The sequence below is a fragment of the Montipora foliosa genome, chromosome 9, assembly GCF_036669935.1.
Source record: "Montipora foliosa isolate CH-2021 chromosome 9, ASM3666993v2, whole genome shotgun sequence".
Classification (NCBI taxonomy): Eukaryota; Metazoa; Cnidaria; class Anthozoa; order Scleractinia; family Acroporidae; genus Montipora; species Montipora foliosa.
In genome coordinates, this window is record NC_090877.1 from 13,512,378 (window position 1) to 13,535,745 (window position 23,368).

The following is a 23,368-nucleotide window of genomic DNA, read 5'->3' on the forward strand; positions in this document are numbered from 1 at the left end:
TATAATATATATATATATTGCTGCAATATCAATTTACATTGTAAATCGAAATGTTATCAGAAAACACTTTGTGATTTAACTTTTATTTATTTTTTTTTTCTCTTTTGGAGAACAGTGTGTTAGAATAGACATGCAACCGTCTTTAGGAAGAGCTCCCTCCCATCTCTCTCTCGACTTTGGAACTATCATTTTGAACAATTCCCAGACCGTCTCTATTTGACCCTATTTAAGAAACCCTCTCGGCAAGTATTGTGCCTTTTAAGTAATCAACACACAATATCACCTTTGAAGTTACATGTGCATATGTGAAAATTGTACCTGTTGACAAATAAACGCACGATGTCTCCGTTGAGGTCACACACGCAAAAAATGAAAGAGCCGTTAAATCCGCAATGTGGACATGAATCTAAAAGAACCAGCCACCCGTTTCTCAGAAGTCGTGAAACGTTTCGGATTCCTCTCTCTCTCTCTCTCTCTCTCTCTCTCTCTCTCTCTCTCTCTCTCTCTCTCTCTCTCTCTCTCTCTCTCTCTCTCTCTCTCTCTCTCAAAAACAAAGAGCTTTTAACATTTCCTTTTGATTGCTTGCGAACATGTTGAAAGACCAGCTTTTTGAAGGCTCATTTCAACCCTGAATGCATAGTACATCCTGTATGAATTTCGTGTATCACGAAATTACAGAAATTGGCATGACGAAAGTAGTTTACAGCCAATCGGAATATTCCATTCAACAAAAGTGCCATTTTGAAAACAATAACAAACGATCGCGTTGCAATTAACAGTGGAAATAGGCCTTTTAAACGAGCGGATCACACTTTTACAAATGGCTTTTCGGGAATTCCAGAAACAGGCCCCGGGTCTGAGCAAAATATCATTAAAGGTGGGAGTACCAGTAGCTCGCTCTTAAGCACGAGCTCTGATGAACGAGCTTTGATTTGCTCCCTTGTCCTCGTAAAGGCCTCTAAACTGGAGTGGAATTGCATATTTATGACCACATGGTCTTCTCGTTGACATACCACTTTCTCCTTCTCTTTTTTGTTGCTCTTCGAGCGCTCATTGCCTTCGTCTGTCGTTACAACCAGCTCTTTCTCTTCGCCAACAACATTACAAAACGCAATGGGCACGTACTGTTTTGCAGTGTGATTTGGCCAAAAATTAATGACCTTTTTGCTGACGTCTTGTCTGTTCATTTCACGGGCTCTGACAGACGCTGCTGTTCTCAATCTGCTTTCATAAAACTGATGCGAGGGAAATTCACAAATGTCCTCGTGCTAAAAGAAGTGAAATGAAAAAGGCGAGAATTTTACTGCCACTATGTTTGGAGAAGTCCATTCTTGAATTTCAAAACCACCTTTGGAAATAATAGCCGAAACATTGAGTCTTAATTTAGAGACGACGTCAGTGTGGTACAGGTACCAGAACCGCCGGATTAAGCGTGTAGCACGTGCGTTCAGTCAGGTGAAATGGTGTCCTTTCATGGTATATACTGCTCTCTGCGGCACAAAGTTGACTTTACTTTTGAACACGAGGAATAGAAGACGTTAAAAAAACAAGAAAGTAACATTGGTAACAGTTTTGCTATATTTATGGGAAAGAATTTGTTTCCTCCAAACAGGGTTCCATTGTTCAATCAATAGCCCTTCACTGATTCTTCGCTTGTGAAAGGACCGAGCCATGTAGAGTGTAATGCGTCTGCTTAAATAATGGAATGCGAAGGATCCTTCCGGCGGTTATCAGTCACACGCGCCCTTCAACACCACTTTTTCATATTTCGAAAGTAAAATTTAGGTGGACGTCAATCAAATGTTTCCATGACAATAGTCCTGTTCTCTTGATGTCAGTTGAATTCGTTATGGAAATATTTGATTGACGTCCACCTAAATTTTGCTTTCGAAATATGAAAACATTTCGCTGAGGGACACGTGTGCCTGATAAGCACTGTAATTGGATAACGGGACAAACTAGGAGTTACTACATTAGCTGAGTGCTCATCAATTCGCGGTCATCATTGATTCACGGTGTCACCAATTCCGGTAACTGACACCGCAAGAAAAATATCCCTTATGGACCACGTTGTGATCTATAACATTTTTGTCTCATAGTTGACAAGGCTTTCGATTTTCTACTCTGCCAAAGTGCAACAGGAAAATGGATTTGAAACACGTGAAGTCGTTCACTTGAACTTGGAAATGGTAGGTTTGCTATGCGAGAGTGAATCTATGAAAGTCGTCTTTCGCTCCTCAGTCGAAACTTTCCGTAATCTGCTTACTGTGTAAGAAATAACACGCTCGGGGCATCCGGCATTCAATTGACGTCGTTTTGAAAATCAGAAGAAATGAACTTATTTTTATTAAAGAAAAGTTTTTAAGCCCAGGTGCCTTTCTTCAGTTTACAAGAGATATACATTACCATTCTGTACTGTTCCTCAAGCATCATGGCCATGTGTGAGTATCGCTCAAACAAGGAAATTTGCAATCCTAACGACATGGCAGCTTTGTTTGTCACAATGGGTTGCAGCTGCTTGTGATCTCCAATAAGAACTACTTGTTTGGCTTTGGACCGGGCTATAGGGATCAGCGTTTCCGGTTCCAGGCACATGCCAGCCTCGTCCACAATGCACTGAATCGTATTGTTGCATGCTCCTTCGACTATTTCGTTTCCGGTTGTGACTCGTGCAGATTCTCTGTTGACTCGTTCAACTTCAGCCAGGACTCTATGACTTCCAGCAGCAGAGCAGGTGCATAGAATTACTTGGTAGTATTGCCCCTTTCGAACGCTTCTAATAACCCACCTTTCAGCCTCATAGATCACCTGGGATACGAATACACCATAGCTTTTAATCATTTATCTCATTTTAAATACTCCCAGACCATTTCCTCCTGAGAATGAGACTTGAGCCTGGTTTACACGTGCGACGCAAGCATAATCATAACCAACATTCATAGACGCATTTTAAAAGCTGTTGTTCATTGGTGTCTTTTGTTCTAACGAAAAGTACCAGAGATCAAAACGCTACTGCGTCTACATATGTTGGTTAAATTTAACTATCCCAATTCAACAGAAAGGCCACCCATACTTTGATTTCACAGCTCCCGTTCTTAAGCTTTTAAAAAGTACTGTCATAAAGAGCATTTACACAACTTTTTTAGAAGAAATTATATTGTTGGAAAAGTACCGATACTGCTATGTACAGCTTCAACGCAAGTCCAAAATAAATCTTATAAACGAAAGATAGAAGGAAAGAATAGAAAAATAAAAGAAATCAGTGCCATAAAAATTATACTGTTGGTAAACTAGATTACTACTCTTCCCAGTAGACCGCGACACCCACGAATTTTTTGGCCGCCTTCGGAGTAACGTCTTTGATGCCGCGAATTTGTTTCAAACCACTCACGTGGTACATTGAAGTGCACCACGTGAGGCCATTTTTTTCTGTGTGGCGTCATGACTTTTTCGTATCACGTGATGCTCATTCACAACGTGTTTATCTCCAAGAGGCGTTTTTTGTCTGCCATAGAACCGTCAGCATGGCGGCTGTTTACCAGCTGAAGATCAAATATGATCAGGACAAATTCGGGGCGGTTTTTTTAGACGCATTCCACACGATAAATGTTTCACGACAAAGGTTATGTCGCTGCTGGGCGACGATAAAACTCTGCTGGTTCGTTGTGTACAACTTTTTACATTCAGAACGTTCAACAACATCGCTTTCTCACGCACATTTCTACAAAAACTCAATTCCTCTATTACACGTGCGGACGAGGTCCCTAGCAACGGGCTGACGTCATTGGTATCATAGCAACGCGACCGGAAATGAAAGTTCAGGAAGCAGGAGGCACATCCCCGCCCCTAGTCGAGACACAATTTATGTTTGTCGAGACGATTTTAAGTTCTACTCTTCCGCCTCCTGTACTAAGCAAAGTTTTGTGATTGGCCTTTTATACTCTCCTAACTGAGTTCGTACTGTAACAGCTCGAACTAACCCATCCTGCCCAGGATGAGTGGACACGATTCTGCCCAACGGCCATACACCTTGCGGCTGATTTGGCTCAGTAACTAGGACAACATCTCCTTCTTTGAGGTTCTGTTTCTTCTCTTTCCACTTCTTCCTTTCGGTCAGGCTAGAAAGGTACTCTTTGGTAAAACGTCTCCAGAAGAAACTAGCTAGCGCTTGGGACTGTCGCCACATCTTTGTCGAATTAATCTCTCTGTCACTAACTTCAGCATCTTCATAACTCGGATTTGCCCGCAACAGCAAGAAATGGTTTGGGGTTAACGCTTCAATGTCCCCTGCATCATTGGACACATGAGTAATCGGTCGACTGTTTAGTATTCCTTCTGCTTCGACTAGTGCGGTTCTCAGCACTTCTTTGGAAACAGCCTTGTTCGCCAGAATTGCCTTCATCGTCTTCTTGGTGCACTGTACTAGTCTCTCCCATGCACCTCAGTGCGGGGCACTTGGCGGCTGAAATTTCCACTCGATTTCCTTTGGCGCACAGAAGTTTTGTATCCTCTCTTCATCCAATTGTTTGATGCATTTCCGCAACTCATTATTTGCACCAACAAAGTTCCTTCCATTATCGCTGTGGATGCTCTGCGGTCGTCCACGTCGCGCAATGAACCATTTCAATGCCATGATGAAATGATCTGTTGAAAGATCATCCACAAGTTCAAGGTGGACGCTCTAGTACTCATGCAAGTGAACAAGCACCCGTATACTTTAACTTCACTGCGTCTGTCCTTAACTAACATAGGTCCAAGAAAGTCAACTCCAGTGTTCCTGAACACCATTCCTGGCTCAAGTCGGCACTCTGGTAGACTACCCATTTGCTGCTCTTGAGGCTTTACTGTCTGGCGATAACAGTAGTTGCACTTGAATTTCGCGCTTCGCACTACCTGGCGACCATGGATGATCCAATACTCCTGCCGAATTTGATTATGCAAGTGCTCAGTTGGCGGGTGGCAGTAGATACGATGCATTTCTTCGACGATCAGCTGTGCAAGTTCATGGCGCGAGTCAATTATTTTGGGATGCCGTGTTCTGTAAGGTAGGCATTGTGCCCTCTGCAGCCTTCCACCGACAACCAAGAACCCATCTTCCAGCCTTGGGTCAAGAGATTTAATTCTACTCTTCTTGTGGATCTCCTCACCTATCTTCAGACACTGTATCTCCTCGCCGAATGATTCAACTTGCGCCCTCTTCACAAGATGATTCTGAGCACCTCTCAATTCGTTCGAACTAAGTGCTCCCAGTAGGCGTACTTCCTTCTTAGCTCTTACATTGTTTGCAAATCGCATCACATAAGCTGTCACTCTTCTTAGTTTGGTCAGTGACGAATACTTCTTCCACCCTAACAGGGGCTTGTTTTCCTGAGATGCTCCAGCCCATCTTTCCCTCTTCTTTTCTTTGATGTCATCATTCTCGCAGGGCGCTTTGACTTTATTTTCTGGCCAGAGCTCTGCTGATCCATACAGGAACTTGGGTCCACTAATATAGCGAAAGCCCGCGCCAGTTCCGTAGGACTTAGTCCCCGGGTTAAGTCATCTGCAGGGTTAGCCTCTGTCGGCGCATATCTCCAACTCACAGCGCCCGCCCCTAGTGTGGCCTCCAGACTGCTCATGATTGTGTGAATCTCAGACACCCGGTTACCGACGAATGCTTTGTAAGTGGAGCTCGTCTGGCGGATCCAATGTAGGACTGTGGTAGAGTCACTCCAGAAAGTTATCGTCTCTATCTTTGTAACCATTTCTTCTAACAGTGTTTGAGTTAACCGCATAGCAACTAAAGCTCCCATAAGCTCCAATCGGCAGATAGACTATGACTTTAATGGAGCAACACGGCCTTTTCTCGCTATAAGACTACACTCTACTGTGTCATCTATAAACGCTCGTCTTAGGTATGCACACGCGCCATAAGCATTCTGGCTAGCCTCGCAAAGCACATGAAGTGCAGTCTCTCGTAAAGGTTTCTGTTCTTGGATAAGAGCTCTCGGAATTCTCACTTCATCAAGCTTTTCTTCTTCCGTGCGCCATTCACGCCACTCTCGAATATCAGCTTCTTTCAACTCGTCATCCCATCCGTACTTCATACGATTTAGATTCTGCAGGATGATTTTACTTCTGATTGAGAATGGGAGGAGAAGTCCTCGCGGATCCCAGACAGAGAATGCTTGAATAAGATCTTCCTCTTCGTCGTACCTGGATCATCCTTCAGTCCGGTAAACTGGAGCATATCTTCTTGGGCATCCCAAATAACGACCAAAGTTCTGTCTGTTGGTAACTTATCTTCACTCAGTTCGAGGAATTGTGGAGATCTATCCTGCTCCGGGACGGTTGCCAAGACGTCTGGGTCATTTGTCAGCTACTTGTGTAGGCGGAAACCTCCACGACGCAGCAACTCTGTCATCTGCTTCCTCATTTCAATAGCTTCCTCGCAAGAATCTGTTGACGGTAGACCATCATCCATGTAAAAGTGCTGGTAGACGGCTTTCACACCCAGTCACTTTACCTTCCTCATTTCTCCACAGTAGACCTGACACATAGGCATCTTCATTCACACTCTTAAAGGTTGTCTTTTCCATCAGTGACAATGCTCGCTTGTCCTCAATCAAACGGGTTGGATCAGCTAGCTTGACCACGCCAAAGGTTTCTATCTCTGACTGAGCCATGACCAGCTGCTTCAGCTCCTCATTTTCAACTGAACTTCTTTCATACACTTTCAACCCGTTGTATGGAAATGCTACTCTTCGCTCACCAGGTAACCAATTAGTCACCGCCCATCCAAGTGGGGTCTCAACAGCATAAGGTACCCTGTCAAGTTCCGGTTGACCTGAGGGTTTCAGAATTTGTTTTGGTAGAATCAAGTCAGAGTTGTTAGTTCCAATTATGAGTTGCACTGGACCCGTGTCAGTGTCACGCAAGTCCAAGTTCTTCAGATGTTGATACTCCCGATTGATTGTTGACCACTTCAACTTCTGGCCCGGACCATTCAGGCTAGGAATTGTCTTCACATCTCGCAAGGAGCACTTGACTTCCTCTTTTCCGACTCGTGCGACATGGCATTTCTTGATGTGCTGGGAAGCAAACACCTTCTGCGCATTTACTCCTTGAATTTCGAGATCTACCTCTTTGCCTTGAAGCCCAAGTGAGAGCGCTAAGCTTTCATCTATAAGCATTGTGTTAAAGCCTGAGTCACGCAATGCCATCACCTGCTGTTTTCCTGTTTCTCCAAAGACAACTATGGGAAGTACTTCAAGCAAAGCACGACCACCAGTCTCACAACTTGTGTACGCTGATTGTTGATACTCCTCAAGAGGCTCCACAGCCTGACGTGATGAGTCTTTACCTTCCAGGGAGACAGGAGCTGGGTTTCTCTCAACTTCTGGCACTTGTTCTGATTCGCGTTTCGCTTTTGCCCGTTCAATAAATCTCAAGTCGACTTCAAGTACAAGTGCATGATGACGCATGTCACAGTTTTCAACTTTGCTTCTATTCTTACTACGACATTTACGCAGACGATGACCGGGTAATAGACAACAGAAGCATAGTTTGTGTTCCTCGACAACTTTCTCCTTTTCGCTAGTCAACATTCCCTGAAAACGTTTGCACTCTTGCAAAGTGTGATTAGTGGACTGGTGAATTGGGCACTTTGTTCCACAGTTGGCGCGTAAAGATTCTCCCGTGGCTCCTGCAAACAGCCCAGGTTGGGATTTGTCAGCTGGCTTACGCCTATCAACTTTAGATGTATCTGAACGCTTCGACTCTCTCTTCTCTGGCATCCACCGCTGCTTGGACTCACTAATTTTTGCTTCTTTCTCTAGCCAATTTGCGAATGAATCCCAGGTTGACAATTTCGGTTTTCCTTCAACAAACTCGGCCCATCTGCCGCAAAGGCGTGTAGGAAGTTTAGAACAGTTGCTTCAGGGACTTGCGAGCTAAGCTCGTGAAGGAAGTTATGCTCTTTGAAAATGCCTATCAATTCAGAACTATTTCTTGATACTACCGGATCTGCACACTATTTTCTTTCAATATGGTCGGAAACTGATCTATACGTTTCTTCGCAGCTGATGCCACTGTGTCTACACTACCAAAACGCTCCTGGAGCGCAGTCCATGCCTCCTCGTATTTATCTGAACCTGGCATGAATTTCGCTAGACATGATTTTGCACTTCCATCCACAGAATCTAACAGAAATTTAAGCTTCTCTGTTGTATCATAAACTCCCTTTTTATCCACTTCAACATTAAATGCTGCTTTGAATTTTGAGTACTCTAGTGGATTTCCATTGAACTTCTGCACGTTTGGTTTAACGATTTTCACAAAGGCTGGCAGCATTTTCTCAAACAACTGATCTATCTTTGACGTTTGCACACTAGGGACTCCTGTGCCAGAGGTTTTCAACACAGCTTCACCTTAAGCAATAAAAGATTCACATGTCTCTTTTATACGGGGCTCACTAGAAACCTCTGTTACGGCCTCTGGTTTGGTGGATTTAACTTCCTCCATGTGATATTTTTCAACAACATTGTTTTTACTAATTTCCAGGTCTAAGCGCGAGACCCGATCGTTCACATTCTCTGAAGGTAATTCATTAAACTCTTCATCAATGTCACCTTTATTTGACATACCTTCTTCCTGGGCGATGGCATCTTCGAACTCACCTTCCAATCTTGATTCTTCAGCTTTCTTTTGAAGTTCCAAGAGCTTTGCACGCTTCTGTTGTTCGGCTCGCAGACACTCGATCTCATTTGCAAACGTTTGCTCGGCTATTTTTAGTTCCAGTGCTAACTTCTCAGCTCGCAATTTCTTTCTCAAAACGGAACGTTTACTTGAAGTAGTAGACTCACTTGGCGTGAACAGTTGAGGTGTTTCGCCTTCTTCTCTGTTTGAGGCACTCATCTTGGCACGACTTGAATGACTCTTCCACAATATTGAACCAGGCGGTTCGATGATAAATTTTACACACAGTTACACGTAGTTTCACGGCTGCCTTACAGCTTGACTCAGCGATTTTCCCCTTGATTTCACAATCTCCGGCTCGGTGGACCAAATGTCGCTGCTGGGCGACGATAAAACTCTGCTGGTTCGTTGTGTACAACTTTATTCTCCGATTTTACATTCAGAACGTTCAACAACATCGCTTTCTCACGCACATTTTTACAAAAGTTCAACTCATCTCTTTTACACGTGCAGACGAGGTCCCTAGCAACGGGCTGACGTCTTTGGTATCATAGCAACGCGACCGGAAATGAAAGTTCAGTAAGCGCGAGGCACAGGTTAATTGAAAATATTCGCAAAGTAACAAGCAGTTTTAATAACACGGATGACCAAGACTTAAGAATAAGATACCTCGACGATGAGAAGACCGTTGTCGATCTTTCTGACGAGAATTTGGTGCAAGAAATGTTTAGATACGGAGTCCCCGTTGAAAAAGGTAAATTTGTTGTTAGAAAAAATTATATTAAGCTTAAACTTGTGTTAGAAAAAAAAATGATTGTTGAATCTTGCCTCGTCATATCCCTAATTCTCTCATTCACGAAATATTGAATTTGTATTATTACTCGATGCCAAAAGTATTTCTCTTTCTACTGAACGAGCTATTTATACACTTTCCTACATTCCTTTGTAGTTTAATGGTTTATCGCCAAACCGTCACCGCAGCTCTCCCAAATTATAGTGGAGTTTGCACTGACAACAGCCTAATTTGTGTTCTGTTCTTCTCAAGAAAAACTAGTAACACTCCTTCACACCGTGTTCTTGAATCAGATTGAACTAAACTGCAGTCCCCTTAAAGGTTGGTTGCTTGAAAAAGAGTAAATCTACTAGGTATACTTACTCTTTTTTTCTGCCTTGTAGTTGAATGGTTTATCGCCAAAACACTGCATAACATTCTTAAAAGTGGTTCCAGATTTTTCACAGAAATACAGCGTGATTTGTGCCCAGTGTTGCAGAACACTGAAACGTCTTCAAATTATGTTTTCTAAAGGGGATTTTAAAACAGATTGAACTTCACTAAAGGTTGGTTGTTTGAACAAAATACACACGCTATATTGAGTGCTATTTTTATTTCACATGCGACTGCTCGTAAACATATTTTTTTTTTAACAAAGGAAATTTCAGAAGTTCTTAGTTTATTTATCTTTGAGTACAATTGATATCATGTGGTCAATCACCAATCGTCGAAAATCGGTCCTTCCTTTTTTTGACACAATAATTCATCCCTTCTTTCTACAAAACACGCCGCACACAGGACTGTAAAATTGCGATGACGATGCGAAAAAGTTCAACACGTGGTGCATTTCAATGTACCACGTGGTTGGTTTGACACAAACTCGCGGTATCAAAAACGTTACTCTGAAGGAGCCAAAAAAAATCATGGGTGTCGCGGTCTACTGGGAAAAGTAGTATGTGCACAGGCGGCCCAGACGTTGTTTGTGATTTACAGACGTGACAGTATTGCGTTACGTTTTGAGCCATTTCAGAGAATGTATGAAACGGTTCGAAAATCGCTCTAAATTCAACTCGTAGTAAAGGATTTAAATAAAAGAAAGTTACTTTAGTCTGCTCTTGTGTTATTGTGAAGTCTTTGTGGCAGCTGAGGCGTTCTAAAGTCGTTCTAAAGCCGTCGTTCTTTTTTTCGAAAAGTTTAGGTGGCTCTGAACCCCATGTACAGAATTTTTTTAAACTTTGCCAAAAGTTACATCTTATCCTGCTAATCAAGAATTCTGTTATAAGAAAAAATTTCACCCTGCCGTTTTTGAAATATAAGCGCTTAAAGCTGAAATTAAGGGTGTTTTTAGCAGGTCATAGTATTGCTATGGTAACCTATTGTGTCACAAAAATAATACCAACGTGTTCACCAGTGATTGGGCAGTTTTTTGATACCATGATTGTAGCATCAACTGACGAAGAGTGGCTATAATGACACATCAAAATCTAAGTCTTGGAATGTGTTGGAAACTGTTTTGAGCCACCTTAAACTTTTCCAGGTTTGCTTTCCATTAAAGTGAAACGAAGGCTGGCGACCTGGTCGGCCGACGGTTCGAACTCGAAGCTCCATAAATTCCACTAAAATGCTCGGAGCTCGCCAAAATTCCCTCACGGCAGCCACCGATAATTCTTCTTTCTAGTTGCTTCGCCTCGGATCCCAAGGTGTATCTTATCCGCCCGAAAAACGCTCCTTTTCGAACGCTGGCTGCCCATTTCTGCTTCATTTTGATCCATTACGAGTGATCTTAGCCACGGATTTCAAAATTGTTGCCTTAGTGACCACCTCCAACACGACAAAGTCGTTCTCAACCGTAGGGAAGCACAGGTCAATTTGCTCTATGTAAATTGGACCGTATCAGGGTCCCTGGGGAAATTACACCGGAAACGGCGGGAAACTCGCCGCTTGCAGAGAAGTAAAATGACTCAAATATTACCATGCTAACAAGACAGTTGCACGTCGTTGTTGTTCGTTGGTCAGTTCTACTTGAGAGCACTATCTAGTGGCATTAATTTTTAGACCTTTTGGCATTCCCATTTCTGAACACCAAAACAGTGCTTTTCAGCGCTAAAATCGCTCAGCAAAACAGTGCTTTTCAGCGCTAAAATCGCTCAGTAGGTCTCAGTAAAACAGTTCTTTTAAGCGCTAAAATCACTGCTAAAATCGCTCAGTAAAACACTCGGGGTAAAACAGTGCTTTTCAGCTTTAAAATCGCTCAGTAGGTCTCAGTAAAACAGTGCTTTTAAGAGCTAAAATCGCTCAGAAACAGTGCTTTTCTTTAGCGCTTAAATTGCTCAATATAACAGTTCCTCTGAGCTCTAAAATTGTTCAATAAAACACAGCTTTTAAGCGCTAAAGTCACGTAACGTAGTTCTGGTCGTGCAGCCAGCTTTGTCTTTAATTGGTGGAGCCGGTTTTGCGATGTTGTCTAAAGTGGCAAGACGCGAGGAAGATGATATACCTCCAAAGAAAAAAAGGAAAACACAAGATGATTCATCAGAGTGGAAAATATGGTAAATTCCCAGCATATTTTTTAACCGAAAACTGAATTAGCGAATCGTTAACGTGAAACGAAGAGTATGTCTAAAAATTGTTATTATTTCGCTACAAGCGCTCGATCAGTTGTATACAATGAGTCGGTGGTCTGCAAGCGGCGAGCTTCCCGCCGTTTCCGGTGTAATTTCCCCAGGGACCCTGATACGGTCCAATTTGCATAGAGCAAATTGACCTGTGCCTCCCTACGGTTGAGAGCGACTTTGTCGTGTTGGAGGTGGTCGCTAAGCCAACGATTTTGGAATCCGTGGTCAAGATCACTCGTAACGGATCAAAATGAAGCAGAAATGGGCAGCCAGCGTTCGAAAAGGAGCGTTTTTCGGGCGGATAAGATACACCTTGGGATCCGAGGCGAAGCAACTAGAAAGAAGAATTATCGATGGCTGCCGTGAGGGAATTTTGGCGAGCTCCGAGCATTTTAGTGGAATTTATGGAGCTTCGAGTTCGAACTGTCGGCCGACCAGGTCGCCAGCCTTTCGTTTCACTTTAATGGAAAGCAAACCTGGAAAGTTTAAATCGTCAAAATGGCTTTAGAACGACTTTAGAACACCTCAGCTGCCACAAAGACTTCAAAATAACACAAGAGCAGACTAAAGTAAGTTTCTTTTATTAGAGCGATTTTCGAACCGTTTCATACATTCTCTTAAATGGCTCAAAACGTAACGCAATACTGTCACGTATGTAAATCACAAACAACGTCTGGGCCGCCTGTGGTATGTGCAGCTTCATCGCGAGGCCGCTATTACGGTAATAAATAAACGATATCGTGCTCTTGCTTATTTTGCCAAAACGTGGTTTAAGAATAGAAACTTCTCTGACGCTGATGGAACAAGGCCAATTTGGGAAAATCTTACTCTTGGGTCATGAACTCTTGAGTACACATATTTTATATATTTCATTAAGCAAGGGACCGCGCCTTACAGGCTCTTCCCTCTCGATCTCGCAAAACCGCGCTGTTTTTTAATCATACCGACTTTAGGTATTAAGTATCTTTATCTTTGTTCAGTTTGCTATCCTGAGAGCATATCGCAAATAAAAAAGAAACTGTACAAACCTTTACATACTTGTCTACGTCTTCGTCTTCTATTTTCTTCTTTTTTTTCTTCAATTTTGCAAACTTGTTCTCGAATTTCTTCAATTCGTCGGCATAAATTGACGTTTTATCTCTAATCACGTGATGCAAGGCAACCTTCTTCAAGTTTTCACGGATGCGATAAGGTGAGGTCTTTCGAGTTTGTTTCACCTGATTTGGGATCGGGAATTCTTCCTGCTCAATAACGTTTCCATATATTCGAAGGATCTTTAAGCTGGGTATCTTCATTAGATATTCTACAGACAAAAATCAAGTAACCCTCACTAACCCATACTATAAGTTAGGGCCCGCGTTTTTCCCCAGTGTATATCGCTACAAATGCATAGCTATCTTCATTATATGAAACCTTTTGTTATCTTTCAAGAGTCTGGCTCAGTGAAGCTAAAAACTGATCCTGAGTAATGATTTTCTAACTCTGTGCTATACGAGACCATGTTGGATGCCAGCTCATCGAAAACAGAAAATAAAATATGTCAATTTCTTCGCCTGAAAATGTCGAAGTCGCTTAAGACATTTTAGGTGGTCTATGAGAAAGTTGACTTGACGTATAATTTATGTATAACTAATTTAAATGGATCATGATATACTAGTCCATTAACAAAAATTGAGCAAACAATGAGAGCAAAGAATATACGTATTAAATTATTGCCTTTGAACCTCCGGTACCAACAGCCGTTTGACTAAAAGGTTATTTGGTAAATTCGTTACGCAGGTTTTTTGGGAAAGTGCGTGCTAAATAAATCAAAACCATTGAGTCGATGATGTATCAGTTTTCTAGTGATCGAACCAAATGGATAATTAATGTATAATTCCTTTAAATAACATGTCAGAGGGGGCATTACAATATGCTTACTCAGTGATCTTGGTGTTTGAAGCAATCTGATTGCTTTGCTATCTCGGAGTAATTGAGCATTATTCACTCCCTAAGGAGTCAATAATGCTTGATCCAAACAAAACAAAATGGCCGGCGTAAACTCGCGTTTCGCCAGCGTTTCTGAATCGAAATTGATTGATTGATTGTTGTTGTTGTTGTTGTTGTTCTGGCTGTTGCCATGAGATTAGATTTTTCCAGATAATTAGTGCTAAAAATTAAACAATCCTCACGCCAAACATTTGCTTCACTCGGAGCAATTCTACTTTGTAGACTGGTGTGCCCAACTAAACGAATTTGTTACTGAAATCAAAGAAATGGGAAAAGACGCATTTTTAAAAAAATGTGTAAGAAAGCTCCACATGACCTACATGGTTCAAAGAAATTGCAACAAAGTAACCCTCGCCTCAATTACAGCCACCAGTGACAGTGAAGCATACTTTTTATTTAGATTTCTGATTTGAACAATTTTAAAGGGGGTGGCACTTAACTACAGAAAGACAATGGTTGCTAAGGAAACTTTTTAGTCAAAGAGCCCTACAGAAAGGCTGCCTGGATGGTTCTATGAGAAGTAACTTTTTCAATGGAAATCTATCTGACACCACTTCAATCAGAATGCGCATTCGCAACTATTCCCAGTCCGCTGCCGTGCGTTTTAGTGAAAAAAAACGTGTAACACTCTCAGGGAACGAAAGGAAGAAGCATTTTTTTTCACCGGATAGGAACCGTCTCATCATTTTTCGTAAACTGTAACATAAGCATGGAAAAAAAATGGACCCGATACTTTCAAAAGTGTATCAAAGGAGGGCCTCATGACGTCATAATTTTTTTAATAAATAACTTTTTTAAAAAATCAATGCTACAGATTTTCTGTTAGAGTGTTCTCGTACTGCTGCGCTAAAAATGTGTGAAAAATATAGTTAACTCGCTGATTTTTAAGGCATTCTCTGTTTTGGTCACGTGATTTACCAAATATGGTTGTGAGTCGAACCAGACAAACAAATGTTAAATAGAACACACCTTGCAAAAAATGGTAACTCTAGAGTTAAAGGGACTTGAGAAATGGTTATTTGAAGGAGTCCCTAGCAACAGTTTAGTAGTTAAGGGCCATCCCCCTTAAATGACCATTTTGCTAGTTTGTAACGAGGATTTGGAAACACTTTCGCGCATGCTTTGTACCGCTTGCATGTTTGAGATGTCATTAATCGACTTTGAATGGCTTTCTTCTGCAAATGTTGTTGAGATCACTTCCTGTATATATACTAAGACAATTATTCTCTTCAATGTCGGTGAATAGTGGCCGAAGATTTACCGAGCCACTTGGCAGCTCGGTAAATATTCGGCCACTATTCACCGACATTGAAAAGAATAATTGTTAATTCTTTCTCATTTTACAACTTTTTAAGCAAGGACCAGCGTAACAACGTAAGGACCTTATCAGTGATTTAAATATTATAAAAAGCTAAAAAGAGCAAGCTGCAAGGCTGATATAACGGTGATGGAATATATTGAAAAAAAGCCAATATTTCGAAAGGAACTGCCTTTCTTCATCAGGGTTTTACAAGCAATGACTACGATTAACAACGACGTTACAATTTGAATAGTGATATGGCGTGTGATTTGATACAGCCCTAACGATAAGGATTAATCCTTATCCTTGCTCTTCTTAGCTTTTGTTATTTTAGAACGCTGGGAATAAACGTTCACCCAAAAATCCGCTCTTAGAATTTCACACCTGCAACAACATCCACAGACTTGTTTGATGGACCGCAATAGATGACTTGCGGAGGAGCCTTGTCTGGAGTTACTTGTCCCGGAGTGTCTAGTATGTTCTTGAGGAATTCTCTTTGATTTATTCGGGCAAACCAGTAGGCGATGTGAACTCCTGTTATAGTCTTTCCGGTCCCTTAAATGGAAATGAACGAAAGGGATAGTTTCTAAAGGAACTCACGCGGTGGTGAATTGGTAAAGTGTCTTCTAATAAGTATCAATCAACAAACAGAAATTAAAAATGAAAGTACAGAAAATTTTAAATGACCAGCAGATATAGACGCACGAAGGGCTGAGTTAAAATCCGAATGATTAACTAGTCAATATCTTTAAGATTTAGTCTCATGTTATGATTGTCATGGTTATTATTCAGGGAACGTTTGTTTGAGGGCTGTGAAATTCTAGCTTTTGGAATTCGATTTCCGCGGCCCTATTTCGGAATCTCGCCAACATTAGAAATCGAGAATCCACTGCGGGAATCTCCGTAATACAAGACTTGGAATACAGAATCCAGAGGATAGAATCCAGTATAAGGAGGTGATTACCGGGCTACCGCAGTACTACTCAAAACCGCTAAAACGTTGGTTATTCTCTTAAAAGAGAAAGAACAAACTAAATGAAATAAAAATAGCTTCAATTTGTTTCAAGATGATATGTTTTCATTTAGGTCAGAACAAAGCAGTCCAGTTGAAAAACCCATGGCATTTTCTCAGAGAAGGGAGATTGTAATTCTGGCATAGTCGTAAAAATTGCTCGTGACATTCAATGACCTTCCGATTAGTCCGGATGCTGTACCACTCGTGGGAGCTAAGCCATCTAAAATTGTATGATAGGTATCTGTTTAGTGGGTTGCATGATATGAGTGGTTAATTCATACTCATCAAGAATTAATTCTTCCTTACCTGGTGGTCCCTGAATAAGGGTAAATTTTCGCCGTAAAGATGCTCTCACAGCCGTCACTTGATAATCGTTCAGTGCATTGAGGCCACATCTTTCTTCGTGATCAGCAATCGAGAGATGTTCACTGGGTAAAGCAATTTGTCGATCTAGGGGATTCAAATCAGCTTGTGACTTTTTAATGAAGTACCTTTGGAGCACTCGCCTTCCACTAATGTGTCTCAGGTTAACTCGATTCCTAGACTAGGCATCATATAGGAGATCAGTTAACATTGGATCTATACTCTGCCATGAGATGTTTTTATCCGGGTTCCCCCTTTGTCCTCTCTCATTAAAAAAAAAAACAATCAGAAGGGCCCTTGAGCTCGATTATATAAGACTAAGACAGTGAACACTGCTTTAAATCAACACCTTAAATAATTGTGAATAATCAAGATTAACAAAAAATTGAGTGTAAAAATAAAATGAATAACATTGAGATAAGAATGGTTGTCAACCGTGAATTTCTCTTAGTGAAACTTTACAACCCTACATGGCAACCACAGCATGCACGTGGCTTTTAATCATCCACTTCTCACCAGGAAGACGTGATGTCCGTCCCAAACAGATCAAATGCGCGAGAGACTCGTGCTGTTCCTCTCGTCCTTGTTTCTTAAAAGACAGTTTCTTCAAAGTTGAAATCATTCGTCTGTCGGAAAAGATAAAGTAGAGAATTATGGTTTTCACTTTAGTATAACCTTTTTTTGAACAAAGAAGTGGTTATTTAGAATTCAATACGCATTAGTGCTCTTTTTTTTCTAAGTGTACTTCACGTGACCCTAGCAAATCGAATTATATTTAACCATAAATTCATGTTTCTTCATAACATGTTTTCAACCTCATTACCTGGAAGAAATGGTCTGCTTTATTATCTCCACTGTAGAAGTGCATGTCTTGCTGTCACCGTCATCAAATTCCTTTGGAACTTCCATCGAGCTCTGAAAAACCTTTAACGTGCACTTTCGCTGAGCAGCCTCGGTGAGGATACAGTGGCCAACCCAGTAGCTATGCATTCCCATGCTTTGTACATCGTCTTCCTCGTCGCTTCCTCCCTCTTTGCGCCCAAAAGATGTTTCCCATCGATGTCTGGCCCCGGCTTCCTCTCCGGTTTCGGTCTTGATACATTTTCTACTTGAGGAAGGCATTGGACAGTGAGCTTTTACACAAGCGTAATCCCCTCGAGAGATCTCGATCTGTCTGGTTTTGCCAAAGTTCTCGTTCAGAAAAAAGGCTCCCAATAACTTGAACGACCCACCAAGAGCTTCATCCTTTTTCCATTTAATTTCAAGGTTTTTTAAAATAATGGTATCGTCGTTCCTTACCCCATCGGTTGCAGCTTCCATGTGAAGCACCGGCAACCAAAGGTCCACATAGCGAGCGATAGATATATAGGTCCTTTGGGTCGCCTTTTCAGTTGCTGTCATTGCAAAGCATGTATCAGGCCTTTTTCTATGCTCAACACATATTTCAATTCCGGGTGCAAGGTTAAAGAGCTGGATTTCAGGTGACACAAGTCCTGAAGAATTATTTGCGGAAAGGTGTACAGTGACAGTGTCAGCAACTTTCAAGCCAATGGATGTCTCAACAAAGTGTGCCTTTGTATCATCTTCCTGATCTGCGTCCCACTGACCCCTTTCTTGGCTTTTTTCTTCCTGTTGCCGGTATTTCCGCCTTTCCTGAAAATCATTCTCATCGAAGGAGACATCACTGCAATCGTCACCTTTAAAGCCATCATCACTATCTTCACCATTGCTAACAGCTCCGTCTTGCTCGAGGAGAGCTTTGAACTTGCTTCGTCTTTCTTGATACAAAGGTTCATTTAACTTTTCTTCTCTCTCTCGTCTCAACCTTGCTATTGTTTCCTTTTGTCTCACTATTGCTTTGTTGACGATCTGTAAGGAATTTTTCAGCTTTCTATCATCGCTTTTTTTAACCGCATCTAGAACGGCCAGCCATTGCGCGCTTTGAAGGAAATACCCAGTTCTGAAGTCTTTTGCATTTTCAGATAGGACAGCCTGCATTCTATTTCTGTCTTCAAAGAGATGTCTCTCGAGGTCTCTGCTTCGCTTTGCTAGTTTGAGATTTTCTGTGGAAGCATCATAAATTCTTAACTTCCACCTCAGCTCCAGGCATCCAGATGTTTCATTTAGCGTCGGCTGGTCAATTGGACCCAAATGGCTGATCCTAATTATCCTTTGTTTCTCAGAGAGAAACTGATTTGTATCAGAAAGAAGTTGTAACCGAATGAAATCATGATCTTCTCCAATCACTTCCACGACGGCAGTTAACTCACAACTTCCTTTGATGAGTTTTCCCGCAACTTCAACTCGGGCGCAATCGTTTTCATACTTGTTAGACTGTTCGGAAAGAAATGAACACTGTCGATAAACATCAGCAAGATCGATATCATCAGGGACCCTTTCTCGCCCATCCATCTCGAGCAATAATCGGTGAACGACAATATCAAAGTACCGACGAATTGGAGAGGTGAAGCGAGTGTACTCTCTAACTTTCAAAGACCAGTGTACTCTTTCATCCCACGACACGTCTGCAGCGATAACATCTTCTGCTCTACTTTGCCGAGAATGTAGAGAAGAATGGGCAACGGCCAGTTGGGGATACAGTTTATCATTGCAGATCAGACGTTTAAGCTCTCTTTGATCCTGATTACGCCATGCTTTATCAAGTTGACGCCATGTGGAGAACGGCACAGCGAGTTGTTCCTCAATTTCGCCATCCTCACTCGTCAAATGCTTCCGAAGTGAAAGAGATAGGTTTGCACTTTTTTGAAATTCATTTCGCCATTCATTCAGCTTTTGCGTCTTCGGAGGGCGTTGGATTCGTAATGGTAAGAGGTTAGGAACTTTCTCCACGAGGTACTTTCCAACGGCAGTATTGGTCAGGATCATCATTTCTTCGACCAGTTCATGCGCCTCAATGTCTTTCTTTCGGTCTGTGTGATCGAAGTGAAAGTACGAAGCGTCGGAAAGACGAAATTTCCTCCTTGCCTGGGCAACCAAATTAAGATTTCGGATGCTTTCTTCGACTATCGGTGTCAGCTCCCCATCTTCTGGACTGCAACAAACAGCCCTTCCAAGTATCACCATCTGCGCTTGCTCGTAAGTCAAACGGCACCGTGACTTCACAATAGATCGACAGAAAGCAAGTTCCTCATCTTGAATACAACCATGTTTATCTAGTTTCAGATACACTGACACGGCGCATCTCTCTTTATTCGGCAACAGACTGCAAATGTCATGGCTAAGAGCGGATGGAAGCATGAGCATGGCCTCACGGTCACCATGGGGACTACCTCCATAATATGAAGCACCCCTGTTACGGGCTTCATCGTCGATTTTACTACCCTCTCTGACGTAGAAGGACACGTCAGAAATGTGAACTCCGACTTTAAAACAACCGTTTTCTAATTCTTCGATTGTCAAGGCGTCATCTAAGGCTCTACTCCAGGGAGGATCGATGGTGAATGCGTTTTCTACCCAACGGCGACTTTCTCTTTCAATGTCAGGAATCCTTTCCCGTGATTGAACATGTCGGTCTACCTCTCTGATAACCTCCTCTGGAAATTTCTTCCTTAGGTTATATTCCACATGAAGAACTTCGTATGCGTCTGAAGCAAGATCGTCACTTTTTCGGATAGCCTTAGTCACAATGCCAAGGGGACGAGGAAATTCACGTCTCCATTGAAGATATTGAACGACAAATAAGTATTTGCCACTAAGAGCTTCTTTCAGAGAGAGGGTTCTCACACGCACCGCTTTATCATCAGATCCTTCTTGAATTTTTTTGTAAATTGGAACTCCATCACAGCTTTCATCAGTCAGGTTAGCTATCGGTCTCATTGACTTGTCCACTGGATACAAAACTCGCGGGTCATCCCTGGATACCTTACACACGAACTGTCGCTCACGGAGATGAGTCCGATGACGAAGAATACCTTGAATCTTTCCTCTCGGGCGCTCCGGTGAACCTCCATCGTCAGAACAATTATTTGTAGGCTCCTTCGATAGTCTAACGACAACCTCGTCACGGTCAAAGGTCTGCTTTGCACTTCCTTCTATTAGAAGATCTTCACTCTCAGCATCTGGTAACTCTCCATACAAGGTTTGTGCTCGATCAGACGCAACTCTCAAAGTACATTTGCGATAGAGTTCAGGTTCATCTTTTAACAAACGTAGCAGATACTCGGAATTAAGGCATTCTTGATCTTTTACCTTCGTAGGACGAGTGAGGCGCTCTGCACGTTCACTACGTTTATACGTCCAGTCCAGGTAAAGTCGAGTTTTTCCTTTCTCGATCTTCATTTTGATGTCTCCGTGGACTATTTTGCTTCTTGTATCGCTTTTGTCCAAGCTTTGGGTGTTCCCATTCTGTTTGAGAGGTGTGACACCTGCCCATACTTCATCGGGTTCTTGTTTTAAGTAATGTCCTCCTTCCATTGCATTTTCTTGAGACTTTTTTTCATTCATTAGCTTCTTTTTCGATTTTTTCTCCTCGCATTTTTCTCTTAACGCCTCCACGATAGAATCCCAGTGTTTTGGAGGAACTGTTTCATCCACTATGCCATATTCTGCAAAATCGTCTGCATTACCCACCTCGTCACTCTCGGACATTTCGTCGCCTGCATCGCCGGAATCATATGCATCATTAGATTCTTCGAGATCATTTTCGTTTGAATTATTTGTTTCTACAAAAGAAGAAGAGCTCAAGATTTCCTCGTTAGATTTGTCATCTGCCTGTGGAGCCGACGTTAAACTGGAGCAGAATGAATTGTTAGCCGATGCGGGTGGTTGGCTGTTGCCTTCGGTTAAAACAGGTATAAACTCGGCAGCATTGACATTGAGCCCACTTGGGAAAATACATGCTTCCAGCTCGGAATGTTCGATTCCAAACAGCGTTCCTAACTCAGTACACCTTTTGATAAACTCTTCCCACAGTCCTTGGCAATCGCCTATAGTCCTCAGAGAAAACGGATCTCCAACAACAGCGACGAGTGATTGTGCCCTTGTCAGAGCTGTGTTGAGCAGCTTGGGATCGGACAAGAAATAAAGGTAAGGGCTGTCGGTGTCGCAAGCTGCTGACTCTTGAAACGCCTTGCACGTGTGGTACGAGCGAACCGTGCTGACGAAGAGGGCTCTGAACTGCTTCCCTAGTGAAGAGATAACACAAATTGACTTGACGCAATTTAACCGCCTGGCCTAAGACATAGTAAGCTCCATAAAGCATGTTACAGGAAGACCAACGGTATGGAACTCTAATTCCTAGAAAGTTTCAGCTTTAAGCTAAAAGTACAGACGGATTTACATACCTTGAACGTTTTCAATTGTTTCTACATCGACACATCCAAGACCGACTTTTCTGAGACCATCGCGAATTGTTTTAACCTGTAAAAATGGAAACAAAACGGTTAAAGGCAATAATAATCATCATCATCATCATCATCATCTAAAACATAAGTACATAAAAAATCTGCGGCAAGAAAAAGAAATATCCATCAAGCGAAGGCATAAAATATTCGTTAGGAAATTATCATGTCAGTCCAGCAAATCCGTTCTCTATCTCTAAGTCCTTCTCCTATGCATTTGTCTTTCTTTTCGGTGACCTTGTTCCACTCAAACAGACTAGGGCAGTCCGAGGGATGGAGAAGGACACCTTCGTTCTGATCAATGCGATTGTTGTTGCGTAGTCTTCCTGCTTCTTTGAAGAGATGAGCTCGGCAAGCCTGGAATGGTACCGCTGACACTCCTGATGTGGTGAATACCAAAGGCGTAAAAGTGCCATTCTCGACTTCTATTATTCCAGATGGACACATTCGCTTCTTTTCGTCTTAATGCAATTTATATATCTGTTTGGGGCTAAGCTCTTTGTACGAGTCCGCATTCGGGTGACATACCCGTATATCAAAAAAAGGCGGCCCGTTGTCTCCCAGAATCCACGGCAGTGGACATGAAGACGAGCATCTGGTACGTTATTTGCCTCCACCAGCTTGTCCCACCCTTTTCTGATGTCTGTCAACACACCCGCTACAGTGGCATCGTCGGCATACCACTACTGCTTTGCAGAACTACGAATGCCCAACAGGTTAATCAGGGGTTGAAGGCTGATTGCATGTAAGCTCATAGCTCATTGATCCCCTTGTGTAGTGCCTTCCGAAGACAAGAGCTCTTTCCCTCCAATAACAATAAGTCGCGCAGGCGCTCTGTAGGTATTTATTGCATAGGTGGCAATTATTGAACATAGAACTCTAACGTTGTGCAGCGCTGCCGCTCTATTAAGCGAGTTAAAAGCGTTGGAGGCATCTACGAGTAACGACGTCTGTTTCATCCGACTCGAAGATATTATGCATCGCATGTATGGCAGCCTCACTACCAGATTTATGACCTGTGCATACTTGTGTAGCACCACATGCGTCAATCACATCTTGTTTTCCCACTCTGGAAACACATTTGCCAATAGTACTTCTGATCACCTCTCCTACACCAATCGGGCGCACCTCACCATTACCTTTATCCAGCGGGATAAGGCGGTTTGCTAGAATAGGCTCAATGGTTAGCGGATCCACATATTCTGTCCAAAGTCTCTTCGTTATTATAGCAAGAGAGTCGCATAAGTTAGTACTTGATCTCTTGAAAGACTTGCAAGC

At 42.3% G+C, this 23,368-nt stretch overlaps 2 protein-coding genes across 3 annotated transcripts in view; both read right to left on the minus strand.

Moving 5' to 3' along the window:
• LOC137969879 (3'-5' exoribonuclease HELZ2-like) overlaps positions 1-23,368 on the minus strand; it is a 66,774-nt gene that overhangs the window by 3,243 nt on the left and 40,163 nt on the right. The window contains exons 26-33 of one of the 2 annotated variants that reach the window (XM_068816275.1): positions 22,034-22,109; positions 17,554-21,874; positions 17,247-17,356; positions 16,674-16,817; positions 15,737-15,907; positions 13,092-13,366; positions 2,407-2,808; positions 1,014-1,268 (exon numbers count right to left, since the gene is read on the minus strand). In XM_068816275.1, coding sequence (XP_068672376.1) covers positions 1,014-1,268; positions 2,407-2,808; positions 13,092-13,366; positions 15,737-15,907; positions 16,674-16,817; positions 17,247-17,356; positions 17,554-21,874; positions 22,034-22,109 — 5,754 coding nt within the window. Of the gene's footprint in view, positions 1-1,013; positions 1,269-2,406; positions 2,809-13,091; positions 13,367-15,736; positions 15,908-16,673; positions 16,818-17,246; positions 17,357-17,553; positions 21,875-22,033; positions 22,110-23,368 lie in introns of those variants that run through there. The other variant, XM_068816276.1, reaches the window with a different exon arrangement.
• Positions 6,456-7,775, minus strand: LOC137970336 (uncharacterized). Its single transcript, XM_068816860.1, has one exon. The coding sequence runs from the start codon at positions 7,773-7,775 to the stop codon at positions 6,456-6,458; it is 1,320 nt and encodes a 439-aa protein (XP_068672961.1).

What these genes read in the sequence shown, in the direction of transcription:
- LOC137970336 (XM_068816860.1), bottom strand. Translation starts at nt 7,775, where the DNA reads ATGCCAGAGAAGAGAGAGTCGAAGCGTTCAGATACATCTAAAGTTGAT.